Raw genomic sequence first — 25,969 nt, forward strand, 5'->3', positions numbered from 1 at the left:
GTTAAGAGCTAGTTATACAGGGCACTTCCCTGGTGGACTAGTGGTTAAGACTCTGAGCTCTCAGTGCAAGGCATGCACGTTCAGTTCCTGGACTGGGAACTAAAGAGCCCACATACTGCACAGCACAGCCAATTTAAAAACATTTTTAAAAGGTAGCTGGAGGATGAGATGGCTGGATGGCATCACCGACTCGATGGACATGGGTTGAGTAAACTCCGCGAGTTGGTGATGGACAGGGAGGCCTGATGTGCTGCAATTCATGGGGTCGCAGAGTCGGACACGACTGAGTGGACTGAACTGAACTGATTCAGACATAAAGATCAGAAGACTGGAGTTGTTATTTTGTGGGGTTTTTTGCCTGGGTATTTTTTTGGGAAGGACTGCCACTTTCCTTTCCTCCCTTGTCCCTTTTGCAATCGGTATGCTGAAGTATATACACAATCTCCACAATTTACTAGTGGTCACTGACTCCCGTTTTCCTCTGTGTGGCTCCCAAACACCAAGCAGTCACCTGACTTGACTCCTGGAGGTCAGCAGGTGTGAACAGGTGGGAAGCGGGCCATGCATTAAAAGAGAACCTACAGTGAGAGCCTTAACGGTCCCGAGATGCCAACAAGTACAGATCCCCATGTGCCTACCAGGGTAGCTAATGCCTATACATCTTAACCTCACCAGAAGGGGCTGCCCCACACCCCCCCGCCCAGTCCATCTCCACACACAGCAAATAACCAAATCAGATGTTTAAACAAAGGGAGCACTTTACAGTTAATTCACCTGCCTACTAAAAAGAATAACCAAGCTTGTGCACATTATACCACACTCTTCAAGACCCTAGTGCCCCTCAGTACTTCCCCGCCCCCCCACCCCACCCCCCAAAGTCCCCCATCAAAGCTAACGCTATGTGGCTGCGGGGGGTCGCTGTGTCGCAGCACAGAACCGGCCTGTGATCCGGGGGTGACTTGCTCATCCTGATAGCGCTCCGGGCGAGCCAGCCTCAGGCAGGGCCTCTCGCCGTTACTGTTCCTTGTCTGCCGGCTCCACTTCTGCTTCCCCCTCTACCTCCTCCTTTTCTTCCACATCCGCTCTGGCGTCTTGAAACTGTTGGTACTCGGACACCAAATCCTGGATGTTACTCTCAGCTTCAGCAAACTCGTTGATGTCCATCCCCTCGCCGGTGTACCAGTGAACGAAGGCCTTCCTCTTGAACATGGCCGAGAAGTGCTCGGAAATCCTGCCGAACAGCTCCTGGATGGCTGTGTTGTTGCCGATGAAGGTGGCCGCCATGCTCAGCCCCCGGGGCGGGATGTCACACACGGCCACCTTGACATTGTTGGGGATCCACTCCACGAAGCAGCCGCTGTTCCTGGTCTGCACGTTGAGCAGCTGCTCGTCCACCTCCTTCGTGGACATCCGGCCCCGGAAGATGCAGGCCACGGTGAGGTAGCGGCCGCGGCGGGGGTCACAGGCGGCCATGGTGTTGCGGGCGTCAAACATCTGCTGGGTGAGCTCGGCCACGGTCAACGCGCGGTACTGCTGGCTGCCCTGGGCCGTGAGCGGCGCGAAGCCGGGCATGAAGAAGTGCAGGCGTGGGAAGGGCACCATGTTCACGGCCAGCTTGCGCAGGTCAGCGTTGAGCTGGCCCGGGAAGCGCAGAGAGGTAGTGATGCCGCTCATGGTGAGGGACACCAGGTGGTTGAGATCCCCGTAGGTGGGCGTGCTGAGCCGCAGCGTGCGGAAGCAGATGTCGTAGAGCGCCTCGTTGTCGATGCAGAAGCAGGCGTCGGAGTTGAGCACAAGCTGGTGCAGCGCCAGCACGGCATTGTAGGGCTCCACCACCGTGTCCGACACCTTGGGTGAGGGCATCACGCTGAACGAGTTCAGAATGCGGTCGGGGTACTCCTCGCGGATCTTGCCCAGCAGCAGCGTGCCCATCCCCGACCCCGTGCCCCCACCCAGTGAATGCACTAGCTGGAAGCCCTGCAGGCAGTCGCAGCCCTCGGCCTCGGTGCGCACCACGTCCAGCACGCTGTCCACCAGCTCAGCGCCCTCCGTGTAGTAGCCCTTCGCCCAGTTGTTACCGGCCCCGGAGTTACCTGCGGGCACAGGGGGCTCGGTCACCCCTCTCCCCAACCCCAGGAACGGGCGTGGGGGCTGGGGAGGATGCACACTTCGAGGAGGTGCTCTTGCTCTCTCCCCAGTGGTACCTTCCAGAAAAACCTACCGTGAACAAAGCTGTCCGGCTGGAAGAGGGTCCCCACTCGGCTAGATCGGATGCTGTCCATGGTCCCGGGTTCCAGATCCACCAAGACTGCTCGGGGCACATATTTCTTACCTGCTTAGAAAGATATGAAGTTAGCAAACTTCTAACTTGTTTTTCTGAAGGTTCATGTTTCATCAAAGTAGAACCTAGGTAGGGGGAAAGAGTCCTTCTAGAAAGTGTCTTGGGTAGAAAGACTGGCAGTGATAGCTTGGACCCCGACAACAATCACAGAAATCTGTAAAAAGCTTCAGAAATCACTTCTTCCACCATTGTCCATTTTGTTTGTTCTCTTGGCAGTGATGAGGATTTTGTTCCTATTGGAACTGACTCTACTTTTTATTTAAAAACCAGAAAGGGAAAGTTCCCTGGCTGTGCAGTGGTTAGGACTCTGCAATCTCACTGCCCAGGGCCCAGGTTCAATCCCTGGACCAGGAGCTGAGATCCCACAAGCCACAATGCATGGCCAAAAAAACCCCCAAAATTTAATAAAATACTTAATTAATTTAAAAATAAAAACCAGAAAAGGAAGATAAGGGAAAAAGTAAAATAATAAAAACCAGAAAGGAAGGTCAGGGCCTAAACAGTCTGTGTTGGCAGTGTGGCCCTCCAGTGACCAGAGACAGCCTTTCCAGGGCTACCCTCGGTAGCTCTCAGAACATTACCCGCCTGTCCCTCTGGTCTCGCAGGCCCTCCTCTCTCTGCTGTGTCCCCAGGGCCGGTGACCGTGGCCGAGAGCACAGCGTCCTACCGTGAGCCTCATTGTAGTACACGCTGATCCTCTCCAGCTGCAGAGCGCTGTCCCCGCAGTAACTCCCGGCCCAGTCTATCCCATGCTCCTCTCCGATCACCTCCCAGAACTGAAAGCAGAAGGAGAGAAGGTCAGTGTCCAGAGGGATCCCGCTGAAGGCCAGGTTGGAGCCGGCAGATTGAGCAGAAAGACAGGAAGCGAGGGCTCTGGGTCTGCTTTCCTCCCTGAGATTTATCTTTGGGGCCCTTTTCCTACCTGTCCGCTCCTTCCTAAATTTATGCTTTGTCCCTGCTCCTAGCCATGAAGATGAAAACAGCGTTTTATATCCACCTGAACTGCTTTAATACAATGTAACACATAAAATGTCAAATTGGATTTTGTTCCTGTGAAATTCAGGCCCCCATGTACATTAATGCTGTTCTTTTAGAATTTCACATCAGTGATCTCTAGTTAGGCCTTACAGTGCATCCAGCTAGCAGAGTATAGATCCCATTAAGTGAAAATAAACTGAATTCTTATCTGACTGCATGATAACATCTCATTCCACTTTGAGGATTTATTTTCATACAGTTTTTCCCAAAAGCCCATCACGAGGACACCTATGCATGCTTTTAAACAGTGCGCATTTTGGATGATCAGATATGCGCTCAATTCAAAATTATGCATAGCTATTTTCTGGTAACTATTTGAAACATATTATACTTTCAGTCACATCACATATTATTCATATAGATATGTGCCAGGCTTTTATGGATACAGTTACTGAAATGGCCCCTTTTCATTACCCCAGAGAAGCACAAATATACATGAAAATGTATTCGTTTATGTTCAAACCCCAAGGCTGTTTTTCCAACCACATTTGTAAATGATAGCTCTGCTTCGGCCTTGATCTTATTAATATAAGACTCTATTTTATAGTGAATTATCAGCAGAGAAAAAAGAAAGTTCTCTGAAACCACAAATTAAATGTCTTGTGTATACTTAGGGATGATTCACATTGCTGTATGGCAGAAACGAACACACCAACATTGTAAAGCAATTATCCTCCAATTAAAAATTTTTTTAAATACCAAAAAATAAAATCAGGAGTGAGACTAACAAAAAAAATGCGTCCTAAAAGTTCTTATGGGCCCAAATAATAAGTTTTTGCTGGGTCTTTAACCATTAGGCAGCACAGTTCTGGACCCAGAGCTGAGACCCTGCCTAGACCCTGCACTCCCTGCCTGGATCCTATCTTCATCTTATCTTCCAACTTCAGAGCAGTAGGGGCCCATGCCTCCCTTCTCTGTGTGTTTGAGTTTCGAATGTCTTATCACTCCAGCAAGGAAGGATGACATCTTCCTTGTAAGCAGTCATTTTCTCTGCCCCAGGTTTTAAACACCTGTTTTAAAAGACTTTCATTTTTTCCATAGCTGTGTTAGTTACAGTAGCCAAAATTTGGAAACAATACAGATGCCCTTGCAGATGACTGAATAAACAAACGTGATCTATCTATACAGATGGATTGTTATTCAGCCTTAAAAAGGAAGGAAGTTCTGACACCTGCTACAACGGGGATGGACCCTGAGGACACTATGCTAAGTGAAACAGGCCACTCACAAAAGGACAAATACTGTTATATGATAATGAAATTCATAGAGACAGAGAGTAGAATTGCAGGTGCCAGGAGTAGGGGAGAGGAAATGGGGAGGTAGTGTTTAATGGTATGTATGAAGTTTTAGTCTTACAGGAAAAAAGCAATTTAAGTTTAGTTTTTCAAGAAAAGCATTTCAGAGATCGGAGGCATGACAGTGTAACTATACTTAAGACTACTGAAGTAGATACTTAAACATGGTTACAGATGGTAAATTTTACATCATCTCATCACATATAAACTTTTAAGTTGTAATGCAATAAAGTTTTTAATGCAATTCATGCTAGTAGAAGTAATTTCAAAATAGTAAAGAGAATAATCAGACAGCTGTTTCATAATAGAACTGATCACTCTAAAATTAGAGTTGAAGAGGGCTTCCCTGGCAGTCCAGTGGTTAAGAATCCACCTTGCAATGCATGGAACACCAATTCAATCCCTAGTCTGAGAGGATCCCACATCCCATGGAGCAACGAAGCCCATGAGCCACAACTACTGAGCCCAGGCTCCCGAGAACCCATCCTCTGAAGCAAGAGAAGCCACTGCAATGAGAAGCTCCCCCCGCCTGCCCCTACTGCAATGAAGAGTAGCGGCCGCTGGACACAACTAGAGAAAATCCACATGCAGCAGTGAAGACCCACCACAGCCAAAAATAAATAAATAAATCTTTTTAAAAGTAAATTTTAAAAAACTTAGACTTGGAGGTATTGGGCTCTGGTATCTGTTTCTTAGCATTGGTCAATAGAACCAAGTACTTTTTCGAAAAAATGCGATGGAGGAGGAGAAAAACTTATTTATATCGCAAAGGATATATTTTAATTATTTCTGTTGCTGAACCCCCCAAATTTTAGGTTTACCACTTTGATTTTCTGTTGCATTCGAAATAAATTAGTAGATTTTCTGTTGCATTCGAAATAAATTAGTAGTTGATCTTTTTTAACTGGAACATAAATACAGGAGGGGAGGGAAAGATATCTTAGTGATACAGTGGAAAAATTTTCCCAAGAAAATTTGGAAAACTATTTTGAGACAAAATTACTGGTTTTAGATACGAATGCGGAAGTGATCAAAGTTAAAACAATTGACAGGTGTTTTATACACATGTGACTGTCCACAAAATTAACAGGAGTTAGATTTACCCTTTAAGCCGTTTCCTATGCCCTCAGTTTCTTTAACTACTACAGGGACCATTTGATGTCAGCAAGTCAAACACAGACAAGTGCATAGATCTGCTGGGTTCAGATCCTCCCTGCTACCTTAGGGGCTTTTTCTATGCTGTGGATTATGGACAGTAGTAGCTGGACGTTTCTTACCTTGGCTCCAATCTGGTTGCCACACTGGCCAATCTGGATGTGTACGATCTCACGCATCCTTGCTCTGCGCCCGAGGATCAGACCTGCCTGGAGCGAGTCCCCAGTCTGGGAGAGCTGCTGGTCACCACCGCAAGCCTCACACAACTCTGGTCATCGCAGTGACAAGACCTACTGACCAGGCTGCCTCCCGCAGTGACCCAAGGGTGTGTCCAGCCTGGAGGCCCAGCCCCTGCCCCTCTCTGCTCTGTCATCCTTGGAGAGGGGGAGTTCTTCCTCTCCCAACACGGAATATTGCCCAATCATTTCCTAGAGTTCAAGACCAAAGGCTGCTGTTGTGTGCGGTGCCTACAGGACTGGCACCAGGCCTCAGTCTTGCATGGTGGAGTCTGGGTACCAGCTCCGGGCCCCCAGTTGGTCAGACTCCTAGCTCACCGGGGTGACCAGGACCACCTCCAGAGACCTTTCCCACCCAAGCCAGTTGTATTATCAGAAATCCTTTAGTCTAAATGCATGGCATGACAGATGAGTCCACAAATTCCAGAGCATGAAGTGGCTTCACTACAGCCACACATACAACCAATTAGACATCGCCCCACCCTCCCTCAAGAACCTGCCATGGCTCCCTTGTCTTCAGCTGTGCTTTGCTAAAAGCCACTGGTGGTGCTAAGGTGGAACATGGATGGACAGTTCTGATTTTTATGTTGTATATTTTAATGTTAATAGAAAAAAAAAAACTTGCTAAGTCTCTTTAGTCATGTCCAGTTCTTTGCAACCCTATGGACTGTAGCCCACCAGGCTCCTCTGTCCATGAGGATTCTCCAGGCAAGAGTACTGGAGTGGGTTGCCATGCCCTTCTCCAGGGGATCTTCCTGACCCAGGAATCAAATCTCGTCTCTTATGTCTACTGAGGTTCTTTACCACTAGCACCACCTGGGAAGCCCAATAGTAAAATGATAAGAGAAAGTCTGCTTTTTCAACTTGGCCAAATTTGTATGGGTGACATGTGATTCTTGGGAGTTTGGGAAATCAGAATGGAAGCATAAGATTTAAACTCTCCGGCTTGCCATCAAGGCCTTTGTTAACCTGGTTCCAGGCTTCCATCCCAGCACCCCCTCCAGACTTCGGTCCTGCATGGTCAGGGTTCTGGAATATTCCCTCCTCCACACTGGGCCGTGGGGTTTTCAGCTCTCTCCCAGTACATGTTCATGCTGGCGGTCACTCGCCCCGCCCTGACATGACAAGGCCCCCTTTAACGTAAAAGCCTGTGACAGCCCCGCCCACCTTTCTGCCCAGGACACAGCCCGGCTGCCGCTTTACACTGCCACCCAGCTCTCCTCTGTTGCCCCTTTGCTCTCATCACGGGGGTCTCACTGACTTTGGTTCCTTTACCAAATGATGAAGTCCCTGATACCCTGTGAGGGCCACACAGGAGATGCTTAGCCCCGCACTCCCAGCAAACCAGGCTCACCACCAGCCCCTGCCCATCACCTCTCACCCTGCAAGCCCCAGCCTGACCATCATCAGCTCCTACACCACTTGCCTTCCTACAGGCCTGGGGAGACCTCGATGTGAGGTCAGTGACATGAGCAGGGAAGTTATCCCCAGTGGACTTTCTGGGGAATATAGTCTCCAGTCCTCCCAGGAGTTCAACCACAGAGCCAAGAGCTGAGGTGAACGCTGGGAGGGAAACCACAGTTGGGGAAGAAAGACTTTGTCCCTGTGGTGCCGGCCTCAGGCCCACTCCTGTCTGTTGTCCAGTGATCTCACCTGTCACGTGCAGACTAAGAGCTCCATGACCCTTGGACAAGTCCTGGACCAGGGAAGAGTTGCTGTAAGGGACACGAAGGGGACAATTGTGGACATTTGAGCACAGACTGTGTAGATAGGATAATAACATTGCAGTCACGTTCTATTTCCTGAACTTGATCCTGGCCTGGGGAACACGTGCATGCAAGCCCTAGTTTTCAGGAGACACTTTGAGGTACTCAAGGCCACCACGCAACTTTCTCTGAAACAGCAGGGCAACGATGACTGAGTGACGCATGGAGAGAGAGGTTAAGCAAACTGGGACGTGTTAAGAGTTGGCGAATCTTTCCAAACTTAGAAATGAGATGAGGACTCTTGCAACATGTCTCTTAGTTTGGAAAGTTCTTTCTACTCCAAGTTGAATGACCACATCATTCACACCTGCGTCTGCTCCACACTTGGCTGCCCCCAAGGTAAAGAGGAGACAGTGTAAATCTAAGAGAAGAAATATGCATGTGCTTAGCAGTATTTTTCACGAATTAAAAAATATACAGTGGGGAGGGATAAATTCAGAAGTTGAGTTTTCCTTTTTTTTTTTTTTTTTGGCTGTGCTATGTCTTAGTTGCAGCATATGAGATCTATTTCCCTGAGCAGAGAGCGAACCCAGGTCCCCTGCATTGGGGGAGTGGAGTCTTAGCCACTGGACCACCAGGGAAGTCCCAGGGGTTTGAGATTAACAGACAAACCCTACTATATATAAAATAAATAACCAACAAGGACCTACCGTACAGCACAGGGAACTCTACTCAATATTTTGTAATAAACTTTAAGGGAAAATCATCTGAAAAAGAATAGATATTTATTTAAAAAAAAAAAAAGAATCACTGTGTTAAACATCTGAAACTAACACAATATAGTTAAATATATATTAAGAAATACATATACACACACACACAGAATGAGCCTTTCAGCTCCCATGGACGTCACCCCACTTGCCTTTACTTCTTCCTCTTCCCTTCATGTCCCCACCTGCCCTGCCCGCCCTCCCCCGGCCCGGCAGGCCCCTGCGTCTCTGAGGCTGGAGCAGGAGACAGACCCTGGGGGGTCAGGGACACCCCCCCTACTCTGGTGGCCCTAGAGCTTTGATGGCAGTTTCCAACACTCAACCTTGTTTGCACATCACTTATATTCCTGCCTTATCTCCCCAACAGCCTGGGAGTTGCTGCATCGCTTCACCTTCGAGTCCCCAAAGTGCCTCAGTCAATGTTTGCTGAGTGCAGACCAACAGCTGGGCGAGGGTGAGCAGCCCCACTCAGAAGGGCAAGCTTCCCCACAGCCAATAATGTGTTTATTCAGGAGTGTGTCCTAACGGGCGGGGGTGGGGTGGGGGACTCTCTCCTCCTTTCCTAGGAGGTGGTCCAGGCTGAACGGTTCCAGGGAACAGGGATGGTCCGTGGAGTCTGCACAGACCTACTTTGGGAAGTTGCGGGAGGCGGTGAGGGGCAGAGCTGCTGGGAGGGTCTGGGGGTGCCCTCCACCTGTGTTTTCACTCCATTCCGAAGGAATGCAGTCCAACAAGCTGGGCGCCCCCAGCCTCCACCCTCCTTGGAGCACCCTCCTTGGGTCACCTGAGTTTGCCAGAATTCCAGATGAGCGCTTAAAAGGTTTTTCTGTTAATGGTAGCAAAAAGGGGGAAGAAGAGGAACCCTGTTTGCTCTGATTCCGGTGGGGCCAGTGGTGTTTACTCAGCCCGGGTGGCATGCGCTGTCAGGGGTGGGGGCTGATGGGGGTGGTGCGGATGCCAGGCAGGGAGGCTGGGATTGGAGGCCCACCTCCCTCAAACTGGAAAGCCCAACAGAGGTCCCAAGGCCCAAGTCTGCAGTAAGGACTGAGCAGCCCTCAACCATTGCACCGGCAGTGCTTTTAGAGTCAGCTTCACGTGATGGATGGCAGCGATGCAACTGACTGTGTAGACGCCGCTGTCTCCCGGGCCTGGGTCCTGAGCGCCTACTGTGTGTCTGGCCTGAGCTGCTGTGGGCGCAGGAGTTAACATGTTGGGTAGCACCAGGAGGCAGGACACATGGCAGGGCTGACGCCAGCCTGTCTCTGCCCCTCTGTCCTTATTTATGAAGGTACCTGCTCCCCTGGGGAACCCGCGCCCCTCTGGCTGCTAGGTTAGCGAGAGCCAGTGAGGTGGTGAAGACACAATGCCTTTCTCAGGCCCCTAGGAGTGCCCCCTTCCTGACACACAGGTGAACAGCCCCCCCCTGGGGGACCCAAGGTCTGTGCTCCCGCCAGGCAGAAAGTGACCCCTTGCCCTGAAGCACAGCAAGGGATTCAAAGCCACCATATGAGCGACAAAGCCATCTTCTCCCCCGAGAAGGACTGTGACAAAGGCAGGTGACAGTGATAGGGCCTGAACCGAGCTCCAGGGGGGCAGTGGGCAGGAGCCCCCTGCACACTGGGGGTGACCCCACACACCCCCCTGGAGATGGTTAAGTACCCTCAGGCCAGCCCTTTGTTGTGAGGAGCAGCCCTTGACAAGACGCTGTGGCAGCAAGCCCCTTCCTGGATGACACTCGGGTCTATTATGGGAACAGGACCAAGATGATAAGGAAAACCAGTGTCATCAAGAAACCCCACATCAGCTGCTCCCAGACTTCCTGCGGAGGTGACCCCAGTGGTCGGATGGAGCTCCCCGCATCCTCCACTTAGCAAATGAACTTCAAGTAGGAGAAAAACAAAGTTCTCAGAGAATTCATTGATTTCATCCGCCCCAAGCTTCCACTTCTGAGCGCATCAAAGTTCCTTGCATAACTTAGAGAAGGCTGGTGAATTACAGTGTTTGCTTGTGATTCAGAGGCAGAAATTTTTCCAAATGTCTTAGTAAGAAAATGACATCTGAGGGGCCATTAGGAGTGACTCAGCGGATGTGGGCAGATCATCAGATGAACTGAGTTCCACTTGCTTGTACTCTCCTCCTCATGCATTCTCCTAATCTAAAAGAAAGTTCTGGGAAAATGAATAAGTAACTGCAAGAAGAGAAAAAGTAAGCAAGAAACTAGTTACTGTTTTTCTTTAAGCCAGGCTGCCCAGTTCCACGGAAGAGTTTGAGACCTTCTCTCCCTTGGGTGCCCCACGCCGACGGCTCCCCATCCCTCTCCAGCCTCAAGTCCAAAATGGGGATGACATGCCATCTCTTAGGTACATTGAGAATCAGCGTCCTGGGATGTGGCACCTCTCATTTGCAGGAGGAAACACACACACACTTCCCGTGAGCCGCCGTGGCTCTGAGATATATAGAAACATTAACCTTCTCACTCATATCTCTCCCATCTCCCAAGGTGTGCAGCTCCTGATAAGCCATGTTCAGTGGCAGAAAGAGAGATAACACAACATGGATGAAATCAAACAAAAATATATATTTCCTCTAGCCCAGTGTTTGTCCAAGAAACCTCCACTGTACAAGCCTCAGAATTCTATTTGTTTAGCCAACAAATGTTGGCTGAGTACTCTTTGAGGAACTCAGAAGAGCTTGAAGGACCTCAGAAATGTCAGAAATGTGGTTCCTGCCCTCCAGAGGGGACTCACCTGCCAAACCTCCCTTCTCTGTCCTTTACCAAGTGCTCTGCCACCATCTCTCTGGCTGCACCCACCTCCAGTCAAAGGTCCGCAGAGTCAAAGCTGTGGTTTTTCCAGTAGTCATGTATGGACATGACGGTTGGACCATAAAGAAGGCTGAGTGCCAAAAAGTCGATGCTTTTGAGTTGTGGTGTTGGAGAAGACCCTTCAGAATCCCTTGGATAGCAAGGAGATCAAACCAGTCAGCCCCAAAGGAAATCAACCCTGTGTATTCATTGGAAGGACTGATGCTGGAGCTCCAATACTTTGGCTACCTGATGCGAAGAGCCAACTCATTGGAAAAACCCCTGATGTTGGAAAAGATTGAGGGCAGGAGGGGAAGGGGGGGACAGAGGATGAGATGGTTAGAAGGCATCACCAACTCAATGGACGTGAATCTGAGCAAGCTCCTGGAGATAGTGAAGGACAGAGGAGCCTGGCATGCATGGGGTCACACAGTCAGACACAATTTAGCAACTGAACAACAAGAAGTCAGGGGATGGTTCTTTCATTTGGTGGAAGAGACTGAAGCTCAGACAGGGATCTGATGGGTTGACACGTGTCCCAGGATGACACGGCAGAACCAGAGGTGGTTCTAAAAAGATGATTCCAGGTGTGGAGAGGCAGGTCGGCCAGACAGCCGTTAGCCAGGCCTCTTCCTCACCTCTGGTCCATAACTGGGTCCTGCGAGCCCTGCCGCCCATCTCAGCATCTCTCCAGCCGAATCAGTAACCCACCACCAGCAGCAGCTCTTGACCACAATAGCCTCTAACTGACCACCACCCCCTAGCCTTCCATCCTTCCATCCTTCCTCCCAGAGGGAGCTCATAGAACATAAAGACATCACCACTGCTCCCCAGGAAACTAGCGGCCACCAGGGTAAAACCACCCTCTCACCGCAGCTGATATATTGTTCCGATTGATGGGGAAACCCCTGGAGTGAGTGGGGAGCAGGGAGGGAGCCAAAGGAGGCGGAGACACAGGCCTGCCCCTGTGGAGGGAGGGACAAGGGAGGGCTGGCTGGGACCTGGCGGTGGAGGAGGAGCCCTGCATTTGAGGACAGTGGCCTTTGGGAAGCAGGAAGCTGGCCTTAGATCCCAGAGCGCAGCAGCTGAGAGGTGCGTTTACAACCCAGGGACCTCGCCCAGCCTCCTTCTTCTCCAGCCATCTCTGAGGCCACTTGGTCACACCTACCCAGAGTGTCTGCCTTTCAAGGTCCTTGCACATGCTTGAAAAGTCCAGCACTTTCCATGGCTGCATCCTCATCAGTCAATCCCAACTCACAGGATGGCTAAGAGAACCACCCCAGAGCAAACTCCCAGAGGCCCTATCTTTGCATCCAGCTCTTTCTACTTGGACACTCTTCCTGTTTCCATGTGGCCCCCTACCAGAATGTCCACTCCTGGCAGGCAGGGACTGACACTCCTGTGTCCCCAGGACTGGGACAACAACATGGCGCATCCTAGATTCTCAGCATGCTTGCCAAGTTCCCTTTTGGGTCTCAGAAGACTGGATCCAGTGAACAAGGCAGGCCACGCTCCAAGGGCTCCAGGGCAGGCTCCTGGGTGGGCCTGATGGGACCTGCCGGGTGGATGGTGGGGGGCGTGCTCTGAAGGTGAGACTGACAGGCCAGTCTCACAAATGTGACCCCCAGGAGGCGAGTCCCCTCCCAAGCCAGCCTGTGTGACCAGCAGAGGGTGTGGTGGCGATGGCGTTTGGGGACCACATTCACGGCATAGGGTCAGCGTGAACATCTAACCGAGTGACTGTGTGGACAGAGGAGCAGCTGGCGAGGGACCCATGTTGCCCACGAGCCAGACATGCCTGCCAACACGCCAGCACCCATCACGATAAAGGCAGTATCTAAGACCTGGCTCAGCCCAGGAAGGTGAGCGAATAGGAAGTGTCTGCTCGTGTCATGTAGGCAGCATGGCACGAGCCAAGAAGGAGAAGAGGGCTCGGAGGCAAGTCCACAGTAAATGAAAACTCACCTGTGTTCTTGTGCAAGTGGGGAGGCTGGGTCAGCCCCAGCCTGGCTGTAAAGTGTGAGAGATTTCTTTATCAGGACGAGGGGACAAGTCAACCTTATTTTTAGAAATGAATAGGCTTTTGTGTCATGGCCTTGCATCACGTGTTTGCCAGGAGACTTTATGGGGCAATAAAAAAGATAAACAGTCTAGATTCAAACCCGACACCCATGAACCTCGGTCTGAGTACAGGTCTCTCATCCTCTCTGGAGCCTCAGTCTCCCCATCTGTAAAATGGGTGGCAGCATCTGATTCCCACCTCACAGGCTTGTCCCGAGGATCAAATGAGAGAAGACTTTCCCAGACAGGAGTTGTCTAGACTGACTTTGTATCTGCCTTCGGGCACGGCTGAGCGGCAGGGACAAATCAGTTACTCAGTTACAGGCCGGCTCCCTGAGCTTCTGTCCCAGGCAGATAAGACGAGTCATTACCCACAAAACACCCTCCCAGACACGCAGAGCAGTGGTGGCGTCAGGAAGAGACAGAGCTTTCATATCCGCAGGGTCCCCAAACCTGCAACGCAGGTGCACCTGCTCTGGGGAGAGATGAGCGGGTGGGCGGGGCAGCAGGTCCAGCAACTCCTTCCTCTCTGCAGTCCCAGCAGGTTTTGAGTTTCATCTGTGCACCTTCAGAGAGCTCCTGGAGTCAAAGGCCCTCCCCTCACAGCAGTGGCCAGAGCTAGGGCCCCTCCCTCAACAGACCGCAGCCTTCAGGGACTCCCAAAGTGACGCGGCCAGCTCATCCCTCAGAGCTGGGAGCCAGGCAGACGTATACCCATGGACCAGAGCCAACCTCAGTGGGGAGAAATGGCCCAGAGGCTTGACGCCACGTGGTGCACCCATCACAGGTGCTGAAGAGGCAGAGTGGGTCACAGGAGAACGCACTCGCTTCTCCTTGCCTTGAAAGTTGTGGTTTCAAATGTCTGGCCTCCCTCCCCGCTCCACCTGCTAGATTTTCCCATCATCCTCTGAGTCTGCATAGCTTCCAGGGCAGGGAAACCCTGGTACACCACCACCTGTCAGCCTGAGAATGTCACCGTCCCTCCCTTTAACCTGCCTTCTGCAGGGCCCAATGTGTGACCACTGCCCCACTCTGACCCTTTCACAGACCCTGGCCTACGGAGTTGTGTCATCAGGCAGGCCCAGCTCCAGAATGTGCAGCTCAAAATGAAAATGGGGGGGCCTTGGCAGACCAGAATCTCACCAAGTGCTCAGGGCCCTGTTGATGTCAGGTGTCACACGCCCACGACACTGGCCCTGACCATCATAATACTGACACGTGTGGACCATCTATGAGAAGCCCAGAACACCTTTAGAGCATCCAGGTCCCCCAACACTGCAGGAACAGAAGAGCTTGTAACCCGGCACATTTCCACCCAGCATCAGGGATGCAGCCCCAGACCTCATAGCACTCCCCTGAGGTGGGGCCAACGGGCCATCTGTGTCCTGTGTGGCACCTCTTGGGCCCTGACCATCTATAGGCACTTGGGAGGTCCCCACAATATTCATCACCCTACAATAGGGGGACCACTATGGTCATTCTTCAGCAACGATGAGCTTTTATGATTTTTTAAAATGTTTATTTATTTATTTTTTCCTCTGCTGGGTCTTTGTGTCAGCTCAGGCTTTTCTCTAGTTGTGGCAAGTGGAGGCTACTCTCCAGCACACAAGCTTCTCACTTCTTCTCTTGTTGAGGACCACAGGCTCTGAAGCACAGGTTCAGTAGTTGCAGCTCATGGGCTTAGTTGCCCTGTGGCATGCGGGATCTTCCTAGGTCAGGGATCAGACCCATGTCTTCTGCATTGTCAGGCAGTTTCTTTAACACTGCACGACCTGAGCAGCTCATATTTTTCTTTAAAGGAGACCCAAAACCCACCTCTTAGGAAGACCCCACCTGGATGGTGGACGTCACCAGGGTCACCCCGGGACAACCCCGCTGGTTTGTTTCCTCCTATGGATGGAGGACCCATTGGCTGCTTCACCTTGGCTGTGGAGGAGAGACATGAGGGATGGGGAAACCCCGGCTGGGAACTCCCTTCCCACACCTTCTGCACCTGGGGAAAGGGAAAGGCTTTGGGACCAGGCCCAGGACACATGCTGGGGCAAGCACCAAGGAGCCTGCTTTCCAAGAAGATAAAGGACACCTCAGTGGATAGAGGCCATGTCTACATGTCGAGAGACAGCCTCTCAGGAGCGGGGACCAAGCCCTATTGAGATTCCATGGGTACCTCAGGGCTTCCAAGGGCGGCCACAGAAATGGCTGGAGGTCTGCAGGGCAGCTACTGTGATTTCTGTGTGCAAGCCTGGTACCAGCAGGGCAAAAGACAGGGGCCAGGGGGGAGGTGTCCATGTGGTAAGAACAGGGTCCCCACATCGGAGGACCCTATACCAACACTGGACCGTAGGACAAAAAGCCTGAACCCTTTTCTCCCAAGACCAGGGAGGCCATTCTGTGGTTGGCTCAGGTGACCACCAGTCACGAGGAGCTGGGGGAGGAGGGAACTCTTGAGTTACGAAACCCAGGCCCCTGGGGTCACACTTCTGCTTTCAGTTGTTTGAAGATGCAATGCTTTGTTAGCAGAAACATCCCCAGGCAGCTTTGGAAGTTGGCAGGGAGAAAGAAGATTCAGGTTCCAAGTGAGATTTTCCTTGAGGGGCCTTTTCTAGAAGGATTCAGCCTTCCTTCTCTGTGTAGGGGCAACGTCTCTACAGAAAGGGTCTCGGCCTCAGGGAAAGCTAGGGTGCTCAGGTGTTCAGTCGTGTCTGACTCTTCTGCAACCCCTGGGACTGTAGCCTGCCAAGCTCCTCTGTCCATGGGATTCTCCAGGGAAGGATACTGGAGTGGGTTGCCATGCCCTCCTCCATCAGGAAGCTAGAGTAGGACACAATTCTGCGGGGAGACCCCTGCCCATCATCCCTGGAGGCTGGACCCAGGCGGGATGCGGGGATCCGGGGCATCTCTCCAGACCAAAGGGTCCCAAGACGCCAAGGCTGGGGGCGGGGGGCCCTAAGAATGAATGAGGTCTGATAGATCAGAGGCAAGAGGCAAGTGGCGGGGTCCGGGCGGGGTCCGCCGAGGCCCGGCGCGTGACCCGAGCCCGGACGGGCCGGGCGGCCGGGCGGGGCGGGGCCGGGTCACCGGGGGCAGCTGCGCGCCCCGCCCCGGGGGAGTGTCCCGCCAGGCGCAGACACCTTAAGGGCCTGCGGGCCGGGGCGGAAGCCTGCGGAGGGGTAACCGGCGCGAGATCCGAGTTAGGATTCGAGTCGGGGTCCGATCGCACCGGCGAGGGAGCCATGGCGTCGTCCGGGCCGCTGGTGCCGCCGCTGCTGCTGCTGCTCGTGGTGCTGGCTGGCGCGGCGCGGGCCGGCCTCCACTTCCGCCCGGGCCGCGGCTGCTACCGGCCTCTGCGGGGGGACCGGCTCACCCAGCTGGGGCGCAGGTCGGGGCGGCTGGGGGTCCCTGCCCATCTCCCTGGGCTGCGCGCGCTCAGCCGCCTCCTTGGTGTGCCAGCAACCAGGGCGCCCTGCTTCCTTTGACCTCTGAGGGTCAGGGCCAGCCCCTAGGCTTTGGGGGCCCTCTTTTTCACTTGTGCGGGGTTGGACGGGCCTCACCCGTGCTGGAAGCAGGCCAGCCTCGCCGACCTGCATTTGGGGCGTTGCTGGCTGGAGCAGTCTGGTTCCTGCATTGGAGGTGGGGGTGGGGGTGGGGGGGTTGCCCTGCCAGCTTCAGAGCCTGAGAGGGCGGGGATCTCCCAGCGTGAGATGGGTCGCCCCCATTCCCTCTCACCCTGCCACTGGGGAGGATGTCTGGGCCCCCCACCCCTACCCCGGGAGAGGGGAGAGGTGCCCAGTGCTGATTCTGTTGGTGCTGTCTGTTCCCAGGACGTACCCCCGGCCTCATGAGTACCTGTCCCCGTCGGATCTCCCCAAGAGCTGGGACTGGCGCAACGTGAATGGGGTCAACTACGCCAGTGTCACCAGAAACCAGCACATCCCTCAGTACTGTGGCTCCTGCTGGGCGCATGGCAGCACCAGTGCCATGGCGGGTAGGTCAAGGGCCAGCGAGGCCCATCCAGCTGCCTTCCTGTCCGCATGGGTGGCTGCAGCCCAGGGTCCCGGGGAGTCACCCTGGGATGGGGAGGGGGGTGTCTGTGTCAGGCCTCGGGGAGCCGATCTGGGGCCTTGTGCGTGCCCAGCGGTCACGGAACTGAAACCTGGTGACAAACAGCTCCCAGGCCCTCATCTGTCTCAAAGCTTGTGACCTGGGCCATCAGGGCCCACACCACAGAGTCGCCTGCTGGAGTGGGGCATGTGAACGTGAAGCTGCTTTTCAGGGTAGTTAATATTTGAAATGAATGCTTGTCCTGGGCTTGGGCTATTGAGCAAGTCCAGCTTTCTTCTCATCTGGACCTTTGCCGCCTGGCCACAGGGAGGGCTGGAAGGCTTGAGGCCTGGAAGGAGGGGACATCAGAGGTTCACACCGCTTGAGCAGGCTGCTGGGCCTGCCTGGGAGGGTGGGTTGCAGACTTCACAACAGCCTGGGTCTTCTGGCAACCCGGGGGTTCCACACTGGAGTCTCTGAAACGCCTGCCCTGAGGCACTGTGCTAGGCAGACTGACCACAGTGTGGCTACTGCCGCTGGCCAACGTTCTGTGTATCATTGAAGCTTCCTGAGTGCCCTGTGATTGCTCCCGCTTTGTAGAAGAGGAAACCAAGGCTCCTGGCTGAGCGGTCAGGAGACTAGACCTTTGTGTGAGCATGACAGCCAGAACCTGAGCCCATAAGCTGGGCTGCCTTGAGGGTGAAGAGCGGGGTGGGAGAGCGGAATTTGGACCCCAGGGCCCACCACTGTAGCAGGGGCACCTGGTGGGTCTCCGTGGTGGCCCTGCCCCATCTCTCCTGGGGACTAGGTGGTACTTCTAACCCTTCAGGATGGAGGAGGGAAGGGACTGGTAGGCTGAGCCCCATTTTTAACTGGGGAGGCCCCCGCTGACTGGAATGGAGATGGACAGGGCCCCTGGAAAATGTGAAGCCAGAGGTTTAACCAAGGAGCCACTGGGAGAAGTCTGTGTTGGGCAGCAGGCAGGGTGTGGCCGGCCTTGAACCCAAAGCTCGTGGCAAAGGCCTGGCAAGAATGGCGCTCACTGGCCTAGGGGAACTGAGAGGGCCTTTGTGGCGGGGGCTGAGGGTGTGGTGGGGAAGCTGAGAAGGTCACCAGGGGCCCTGCGCCCAGGGGAGGGGCCTGGCGGAAGCCTGAGGGATCTTAGGAGGGAGTCACAAGCCAAAATTTGCATCTGTAAAGGAACACGGTGCCTGGAAGGGCTGTCTGGTCCATTGACCTTTCCCTGTTCAGAGGTCAACCCTCCACTGACCAGAGTGGACCCTCCTGGGCAGGCAAACAATGGCTGCCCCCTCCCGACCCTCGACGTCCTCCCTAGCAGCAGACATCCTCTTCCTCTTTCACTGAGAAAACAGAAGACTCCAGAAGGGGACTTCCAGGGTGCCGGCCCAGCTGCCACCTACCACAGCTGGTCATAGTTTGCCTGCGCTCCCATCCCTGGGCGTCCAGTACCTGAGCCCTTGGCCAAGGCCGCTCCAGCCAATGCCCACCCCTGCTCATTGCTGAACCCCACTCAACCTCCAGCTGCCACCCCACTTCTGGGCTCTCAGAGGTGCCTGCAGCCCCCACTTCCTCTCTCACCTCCTCAAACCCCACCAGCCGCACCTCCAGCTCCTTGCCAAGGTCTCCATCATGGGGCTGCCATGGGCAGGCCAGGTGGTCGCCCCCTGGCCTTCCCTGCCTGATTGTGCTTGATCCGTGACCCCCCACCCCAGTGCTTTCCTGGCTTTCAGTCACATTGGCCCCTGATCTCTGCCTCCCTGGCCCCTTTGGACCCTCTTTCTGGCTCTGCATCCTCCCAACTTAACTTCTGAACATTGGGTTCCCAGGACCCTACATCTGGACTTGGCTTTCACATCCGCCTGATGCTCTTCTTCTCACTTGGACACCTGACACCTCAAACCTCACCTGCTCCTCCTTTCCACCACCACCCTCACCCCCAAACCAGTTCTTCCCCAGCCTCCTGATCGCTCCAGAACGCCTTCCTTCCCTCACTCCGGCCGAAGCCCAGAAGCATGCCGGCCACCTGTTTTTAACCTTCAGACAATCAGGCCATAGGGCTGGGTTCTCCCTTCAAGGTATATCAGGGATTCTGCTGGAACTGGGCCCTGGCCTTGCTGCCGGAGCTGCCCGACCAGTCCACCTGCTGCTCCCCTGCTGCCCCGCCTCAGGCTTCAAACAACTCCGACCCAGGCCGGGGCCCCTTTCTGTCCTGCTTGAAACTATTTTAAGACTTCAGGCAGATTAGCCCAAAACCCTGACTTGCCCACAGCCCCTATGTTAGCTAACTCCTTATTTGGTGTTGGGACCCAGCTTGGATGTCAAGAGCTGAAGAATGGGGGTGGGGGGGAGTGACCTCAGGCCAGGCCCCTGCTACCTCCCATGAGTACCCCCCACTGTCTGTATGTACCCCCCATCCTCTCCTCTCTTTTCCTGGCAGCGTGGCCTGTCTCCCCGACCACGTGAAGCTCATAGGGTGGGAGCTTTGTTTTGCTCACTGAACAGGGCCTGGTGCACAGTAGTTGACCAGGCGACCGTGGATGAGCAGGGAGGATGAGGGGTTGAAAGAGGAAGTGCCAAGTGCTAACCTCTGGGGGTGGGTCAGGTGCAGATTGGTTGGAAAACAGCAGTGGGAGCGAAGGGGGCCCTCATCCCACCTCCAGGCCTTGCCCAGTGTGCGACCAGGATGGAGAACCTCCACATTCATGGCAAGGGGGCTTCCAGGGGCCGGCAGCCAGGGTGAGGCTGCAATCAGTAAAACCTCAGTGAGTTCATTTAGGCAGCTGGTGGTTACTGAGCAGGCTTCCCAGGTGACGCAGTGGTAAAGAACCTGCCTGCCAGTGCCGCAGACACAAGGGTTCCATCCCTGGGTCAGGAAGATCCCCTGGAGTAGGAAATGGCAACCCACTCCAGTATTCTTGCCTGGAGAATCCCGTGGACAGAGGAGCCTGGTGGACTACAGTCCATGAGGTCACAAAAAGTTGGACATGACTGAACACATTTATTTACTGAGCACCAACGACGTGCCAGGCAGCATAGGAGCTATGCTATGCCAGCACTGTGGGAGCGAGATGGTCCATTAACAACGGAGCGAGGGGTAGGGTTAATGGGTGAAATGATGTCAGCTGGAGGGTCAGCAAGGCTGGGGAGGGATTGTGAGGGTTGAGGGCAGACGGCTGTGGGAAGCTGCTGAGAAGGGGCTTGGGGAGACCTGTGGTTGGGAGGGGTTGGCCGCCTGAGGCTCTGTAGAGGTGTGTCTTCGTAGAGCCCCGGGGAGTGTGGTCCAGGCGCTGGGGAAAGAGCTAGGGCACTGCTGGTGACTGGGTGTGGGTTCCAGAAGGCCGAGGGCAGGTCACAGGGGCGGATGTAGAGCCCTGTGGGCCCAGAGCCTGGGAGGTGACCCCAGGGATGTAGGGGGGCATGGGACTGCAGGAGGGCAGGAAGGAAGCGCCTGGAGGGGGCTGCTGGGGGGTGGAGGACCTGGCTGCTTGCCCACTGTAATCAGGGAAAGAACAGGCTTGGGAGTTCTGATTTGGAGGTGGGATCTCAAGATGTGGGCCAGCGTGGGTAGTTGTGGGATCATCACCTCAGGAGGGGGCAAGTGAGGTGGCTGGCTAGGGTAGGACTGGCTGTAGGGTCCCCAGGACTCTGCACGTGCAGGGTAAAGGGCATGGCCACCCTCAGCTGCCTGTGGGGTGTGTGGGCCTAGGTGCGTGGGGAATGAGAGGGGTCACCCCACCGCCCCATGGTCTGGACTCTGCAGTGCCCTAGAGGGGGCTGGTCAGTAGCAGCCTTCAGGCAGGACACCCCTGAAGCTGTCCTGGTAGTTGGTGGTGGGAGTTGGTGCCCACCCATGTGGCTGCTGTCCCCGCAGACCGGATCAACATCAAGAGGAAGGGGGCGTGGCCGTCCACACTGCTGTCCGTGCAGCACGTGATCGACTGCGGCGACGCCGGCTCCTGCGAGGGGGGTAACGACCTGCCGGTGTGGGAGTATGCCCACCGGCACGGCATCCCCGACGAGACCTGCAACAACTACCAGGCTAAGGACCAAGGTAGGCACCGCTCGCTGCCCCCCCCACCCCACCCCAGACACACGCACATGGGCACACGCACGCCTCCCTCTTCCCAGGGCAGGTGTGGTCCAGAGCCCAGGCCCACACGCTTCTCAGGTCCTGTGGCCGGCCCCGGGGGAGGATGGGACGGAGCCCCCTGGGTGGGGCTGGGGGATCAGGAAGTGGGGGCCTGGCGTCCTTGTTGAGAAGACCGATGAGAAAGACTTGGGGCAGGGCTCTCCAGCCTGCGTGCACTGTGGCCAGGCCAGGCCCTGGTGTTTGGATCTGGCATTTTAGTGGTTTCACAGCCTTTGTAAGAGGAACGTGGGTCCAGGGAAGAGTGTTTCCAAGAGCCTGGTAGGGAGAGCCAGCAGGCAGCAGTAAGGCCTGGCCTGAGTCACGACCCTGAGCCGAGGGCACTGCATGGACTAGTGGACACAAGCTGGCCTGCAGTCCCTGGAGCTGGCATGTTCCTTTCAACCTGCTCCCCTTGGAAACCAAAGGAGAGAAAGGGTCCAAACCCCAGACCCATAGTGGGTAGTTTTAAGTCTCCTGTCTGAGCTCCCTTGTAACCAGAGCACAGAGCTGGGGCCAACTCAAAAGGCCTTCTGAGACAGGAAAGGGGAGGATGGGGATGATCAGGGGCCCAGGGAGGGGACTTTTCTGCCGCCCCCCCCCACCCCATCTATAAAACGTGTGCTCCCGCCCCTGAGCCTTCTGATGGCGCCATCCCACGCCCACGGGTGCCCCTGTCTTGCCTCCTGGCTGTACTCCCAGCCAGAAAGCATCCCCCCAGACTGGTCGAGTGAGTCTTGTTGAAGCGGTAGATGCCATAGGGGTCAGAGGCTCAGAGAGAGGTGCCCAGGGTGAAAAGGAGAAGGGGGGCCCCTGAGGGCTCAGAACTGGGGACCCAGGTGGTCTTGGGGCCCTGCTCTGCCCAGAACTGGTCGTGTCTGCCCTCAGCCAGGCCCTGGAGCCCACCTAGAACAATAGGGCCAGATGGAACTCGTCGGCCCCTGGTTGCAGTTAAGTGGTCTTGTCTTTTTGTTAGCAAATGTGGCCACAGATCCACCATGTTTCAGGGTGTCCTGGGCATTTGGTGTCCAAGGGGTGAATTAAACCAACAGTTTAATCCTCAAAGAGTTTACTGTCCTGGGGGGAGGAATCTGGACAGGCATGAAAATTATGGCAGAAATAGGTAACATGAAAGCAGTCAAGAGTGGGGCTGTGGGCCGGAGGCAGGATGGATGAGGCGAGAACGCACGAGACGGTGTGGCGTCTTCCAAATCTAACAGCCGCACTTTGTTTTGAACCCTAATTCTTGATGCCTCCTCAAATCAAGAAAATGCTAACTTTCCCCCCAGATGTGTTAACCTATTCACTAGCCAACAATATAATCTTATTATAAAGGCTGCTCCCCTTGGAAATCAAAGGAAATTACTAAAAATTATTAAAAATTAAGAATTTAATTACCCTCTATTCTCAGCTGTAGAGTCTTATGCAAAGGCCTTTCTCCTGGCTTTCAGGAAAAGTCGAGCTTTTGAGCGCCTGCTTCGTGCTAATTAATGTCTTTTTGCTGAGAGCTGGGGAAGGAATGGTGACTCCTATAGCTGAAGGAAGAGAGTAATTTAAACACCTGAGCGCAAGGTGATTTGTTTTATTAGCTAGTGGATGGAGCACTCAGCTAGAAAAGTGAAGATTGGGGTCTGGACGCACTGCTTTGTTTGCATGTTAACGAGGAAAGGGTCTCACGCTGCCTCTCCATGTGGTCCCCAGAGTGTGACAAGTTTAACCAGTGCGGGACGTGCACTGAATTCAAAGAGTGCCACGTCATCCAGAACTACACCCTCTGGAAGGTCGGTGACTACGGCTCCCTTTCGGGGAGGCAGAAGATGATGGCCGAAATCTACGCCAATGGCCCCATCAGGTATGGAGTTGAGACCCCTGCCCTCAGTGGGCGCTTCAGGTTGAGGGGACCCAGGTCATTTTCATCCCTTTTCTTCTGGCCAACTGTACCCGCAAGGCTAGAAACAACTGCCACGTGAGTTTTCTCAAAATTAAACTCAGGGCTTTCCCAGTGACTGAGTGGTAAAGAACCTGCCTGCCAATGCAGGAGACACGGGTTTGATCCTTGGGCTGGGAGGATCCCCTGGAGAAGGAAATGGCAACCCATTCCAGTGTTCTTGCCTGGAAAATCCCATGGACAGAGGAGCCTGGCAGGCTGCAGTCCACAGGGTCACAAAAGAGCCTAACATAACTTAGCAGCTAATCAAAAAGTAAAGCTCAACAGTCTATGTGCCCCTGGGAGGATTATTGGGAAGGAGGCACACGTGTGTGGGAAGGTCCCAGGGTGCAGCCCATGCTGCGGGGCTGCCGGTATAGAAACCATAGGGGGGACGCCAGGTGAGTAACAACAGAAGTTTGGGCAGAACCGTCAGGTGTGAGTTATCTGAGCTGTTCCTAACCGTGGTGAACAGTGGCCACTGAAAGTGCACATTCTCCCTGCTTGCTCTCAGCTGTGGCATAATGGCAACAAACAAGATGTCTAACTACACTGGCGGCATCTACTCCGAATACAATGAGCAAGCCTACATAAACCACATCGTCTCCGTGGCCGGTTGGGGTGTCAGCGACGGCACAGAGTACTGGATTGTCCGGAACTCGTGGGGCGAACCATGGGTAAGGCGAATCTACTGGGACTGCTCTCACGTGGGTGGTTTTGGGGGATTTGTAGCTGAGAACTGTAGCCCTGAGCAGTGGGGCTTCGGGCTCCAGATGTGAGGTTGGGGGGCTTCTGCACCACATGGTGGTGGTGGGGAGCTTGTCCTGAGCATCGCAGTGTGTTCAGCAGCCTCTTTGGCCCCTACCCGTTTGATGCCAGATGCTCCTTCTCTGTTTCCCAGCTGTGACAACCACAACATCCCCAGACATCTCATGGAGGTGGGGAAGACCCTGGTTGAGGAGCCCTACTTTAAATGTTTCCATTTAGTTGCTTTATTCCTTTACAACCATCTCATTCTTTCTCTTGTCATATTTTCTGGTCTCCTAAGTAATAACTGGGGTTTCCTCAAAAATACCTTTTTTAAAAAGAATTAATCTTGGCTGTGCTGGGTCTCTGTTGCTGCACGGGCTTTCTCTAGTTGCAGTGAGCAGGGGGTCCTCTTCATTGCAGTGACTTTTCCTGTGGGACCTGGGTTCTGGGCACTGGGGCTTCACAGTTGTTGTGGCGTGTGGCTCAATAGTTGTAGCTCCCAGGCTCCAGAGCTGACTCGGTAGTTGTGGCCCACAGACCTAGTAGCTTTTTGGCGTGTGGAATCCTCCCAGACCAGGGATCGAACCTGTATCCCCTTCACTGGCAGGTGGGCTCTCATCTGCTCTACCACCAGGGAAGTTCAAAACACTATTCAGGTTGGGTTAAAAACCCAGGGGAGTTACATCAACTGCCAGAATTTTCATTTCTGAGACCTCGTATTAATGATTCAGCTTCAGACACTAATTCTTTATGATGAAATCCAGGGAAGATGATTTATGTCAGTGTTGAAATATCAGTATTTTTTATTCAACGACTATAAATGGGGGTGGTAATATGTAGTCCAAACATCTGGTTCAAAGAGTCAACATTTCAGCTACATTAATTAGTTCTTGGTATACAGACCCATGTACCCCTTGTGTTAAGGATTAACCAAGTTTAAATATTTCACAAAAGCGGTATCTGAATAGGAGTCTTAGGAAAGGGGAGGGGCGGCTGAGCAGGTGACTTTGGACACTGCGGGTTTCCTGAGCTCAAGGTGGATTGAAGAGGGAGGAGAGGGTCTCTTGAGAGCAGACGGGAGGTAGGAGATGCGGGGTGTGGGGGGTGTCCCCAGTCCTCATGCACAGTCCCACTCCTCACAGGGTGAGCACGGCTGGATGCGGATCGTGACCAGCACCTACAAAGGTGGGGAGGGTGCCCGTTACAACCTGGCCATCGAGGAGAGCTGCACGTTTGGGGACCCCATCGTTTAAGGCAGAGCAGCTCTTACAGAAAGGATCGCGAGAGCCGGAACCAGAGGGGATCCCATCGTCACAGGCATCGGGGTGGCGCTGCCGTGGTTTGAAGGAACTGGGGGTTGATGTTCACGTCTGTGACAGCCAGTGATGGCCCTGAGCATGGAGGAGACACGGGTGGAAATGCCACAGGCTGATAGAGGGGAGAACCGGGGAGAGGCCAGCTCCGTGCCTGCACTGGATGGCTCCCTGCCGCGAGGACAGCCTGGAGAAGAGGGATCCGAGGGGCAGTGAACGATGTGACCTCCACAACAGATGATCTGGCAGCTGTGGTCTGTGAGGTAAAACAGCTCGGACTCACCACCAGTTCCTTTGTCACCTTGAAATCAATGGGGCGCACAGGGGGCAGATGGCAATTTTGAGTTGCCCAAGTGATGAATAAAATGCACACTTCACGCCAGAGC

The 25,969-nt window shown here is 53.9% G+C and overlaps 2 protein-coding genes across 2 annotated transcripts; one reads left to right on the plus strand and one right to left on the minus strand.

Moving 5' to 3' along the window:
* Positions 1 to 907: 907 nt before the first annotated feature.
* On the minus strand, positions 908 to 6,065 carry TUBB1 (tubulin beta 1 class VI). The gene is made up of 4 exons (XM_020905125.2): positions 5,952 to 6,065; positions 3,009 to 3,117; positions 2,222 to 2,332; positions 908 to 2,093 (listed from the first exon to the last, which is right to left on the minus strand). The coding sequence occupies exons 1-4, from the start codon at positions 6,006 to 6,008 to the stop codon at positions 1,015 to 1,017; spliced, it is 1,356 nt and encodes a 451-aa protein (XP_020760784.1). The 5' UTR covers positions 6,009 to 6,065; the 3' UTR covers positions 908 to 1,014.
* A 10,455-nt stretch (positions 6,066 to 16,520) lies between these two features.
* Positions 16,521 to 25,965, plus strand: CTSZ (cathepsin Z). Its single transcript, XM_020905173.2, has 6 exons — positions 16,521 to 16,784; positions 17,227 to 17,390; positions 21,339 to 21,518; positions 23,295 to 23,445; positions 24,035 to 24,197; positions 25,413 to 25,965. Exons 1-6 carry the CDS (start codon positions 16,639 to 16,641, stop codon positions 25,521 to 25,523), a joined length of 915 nt encoding a protein of 304 aa, XP_020760832.1. The 5' UTR covers positions 16,521 to 16,638; the 3' UTR covers positions 25,524 to 25,965.
* The last annotated feature ends 4 nt before the right edge of the window (positions 25,966 to 25,969 follow it).

Source organism: Odocoileus virginianus, chromosome 9 (assembly GCF_023699985.2).
Source record: "Odocoileus virginianus isolate 20LAN1187 ecotype Illinois chromosome 9, Ovbor_1.2, whole genome shotgun sequence".
Taxonomy (NCBI): domain Eukaryota; kingdom Metazoa; phylum Chordata; class Mammalia; order Artiodactyla; family Cervidae; genus Odocoileus; species Odocoileus virginianus.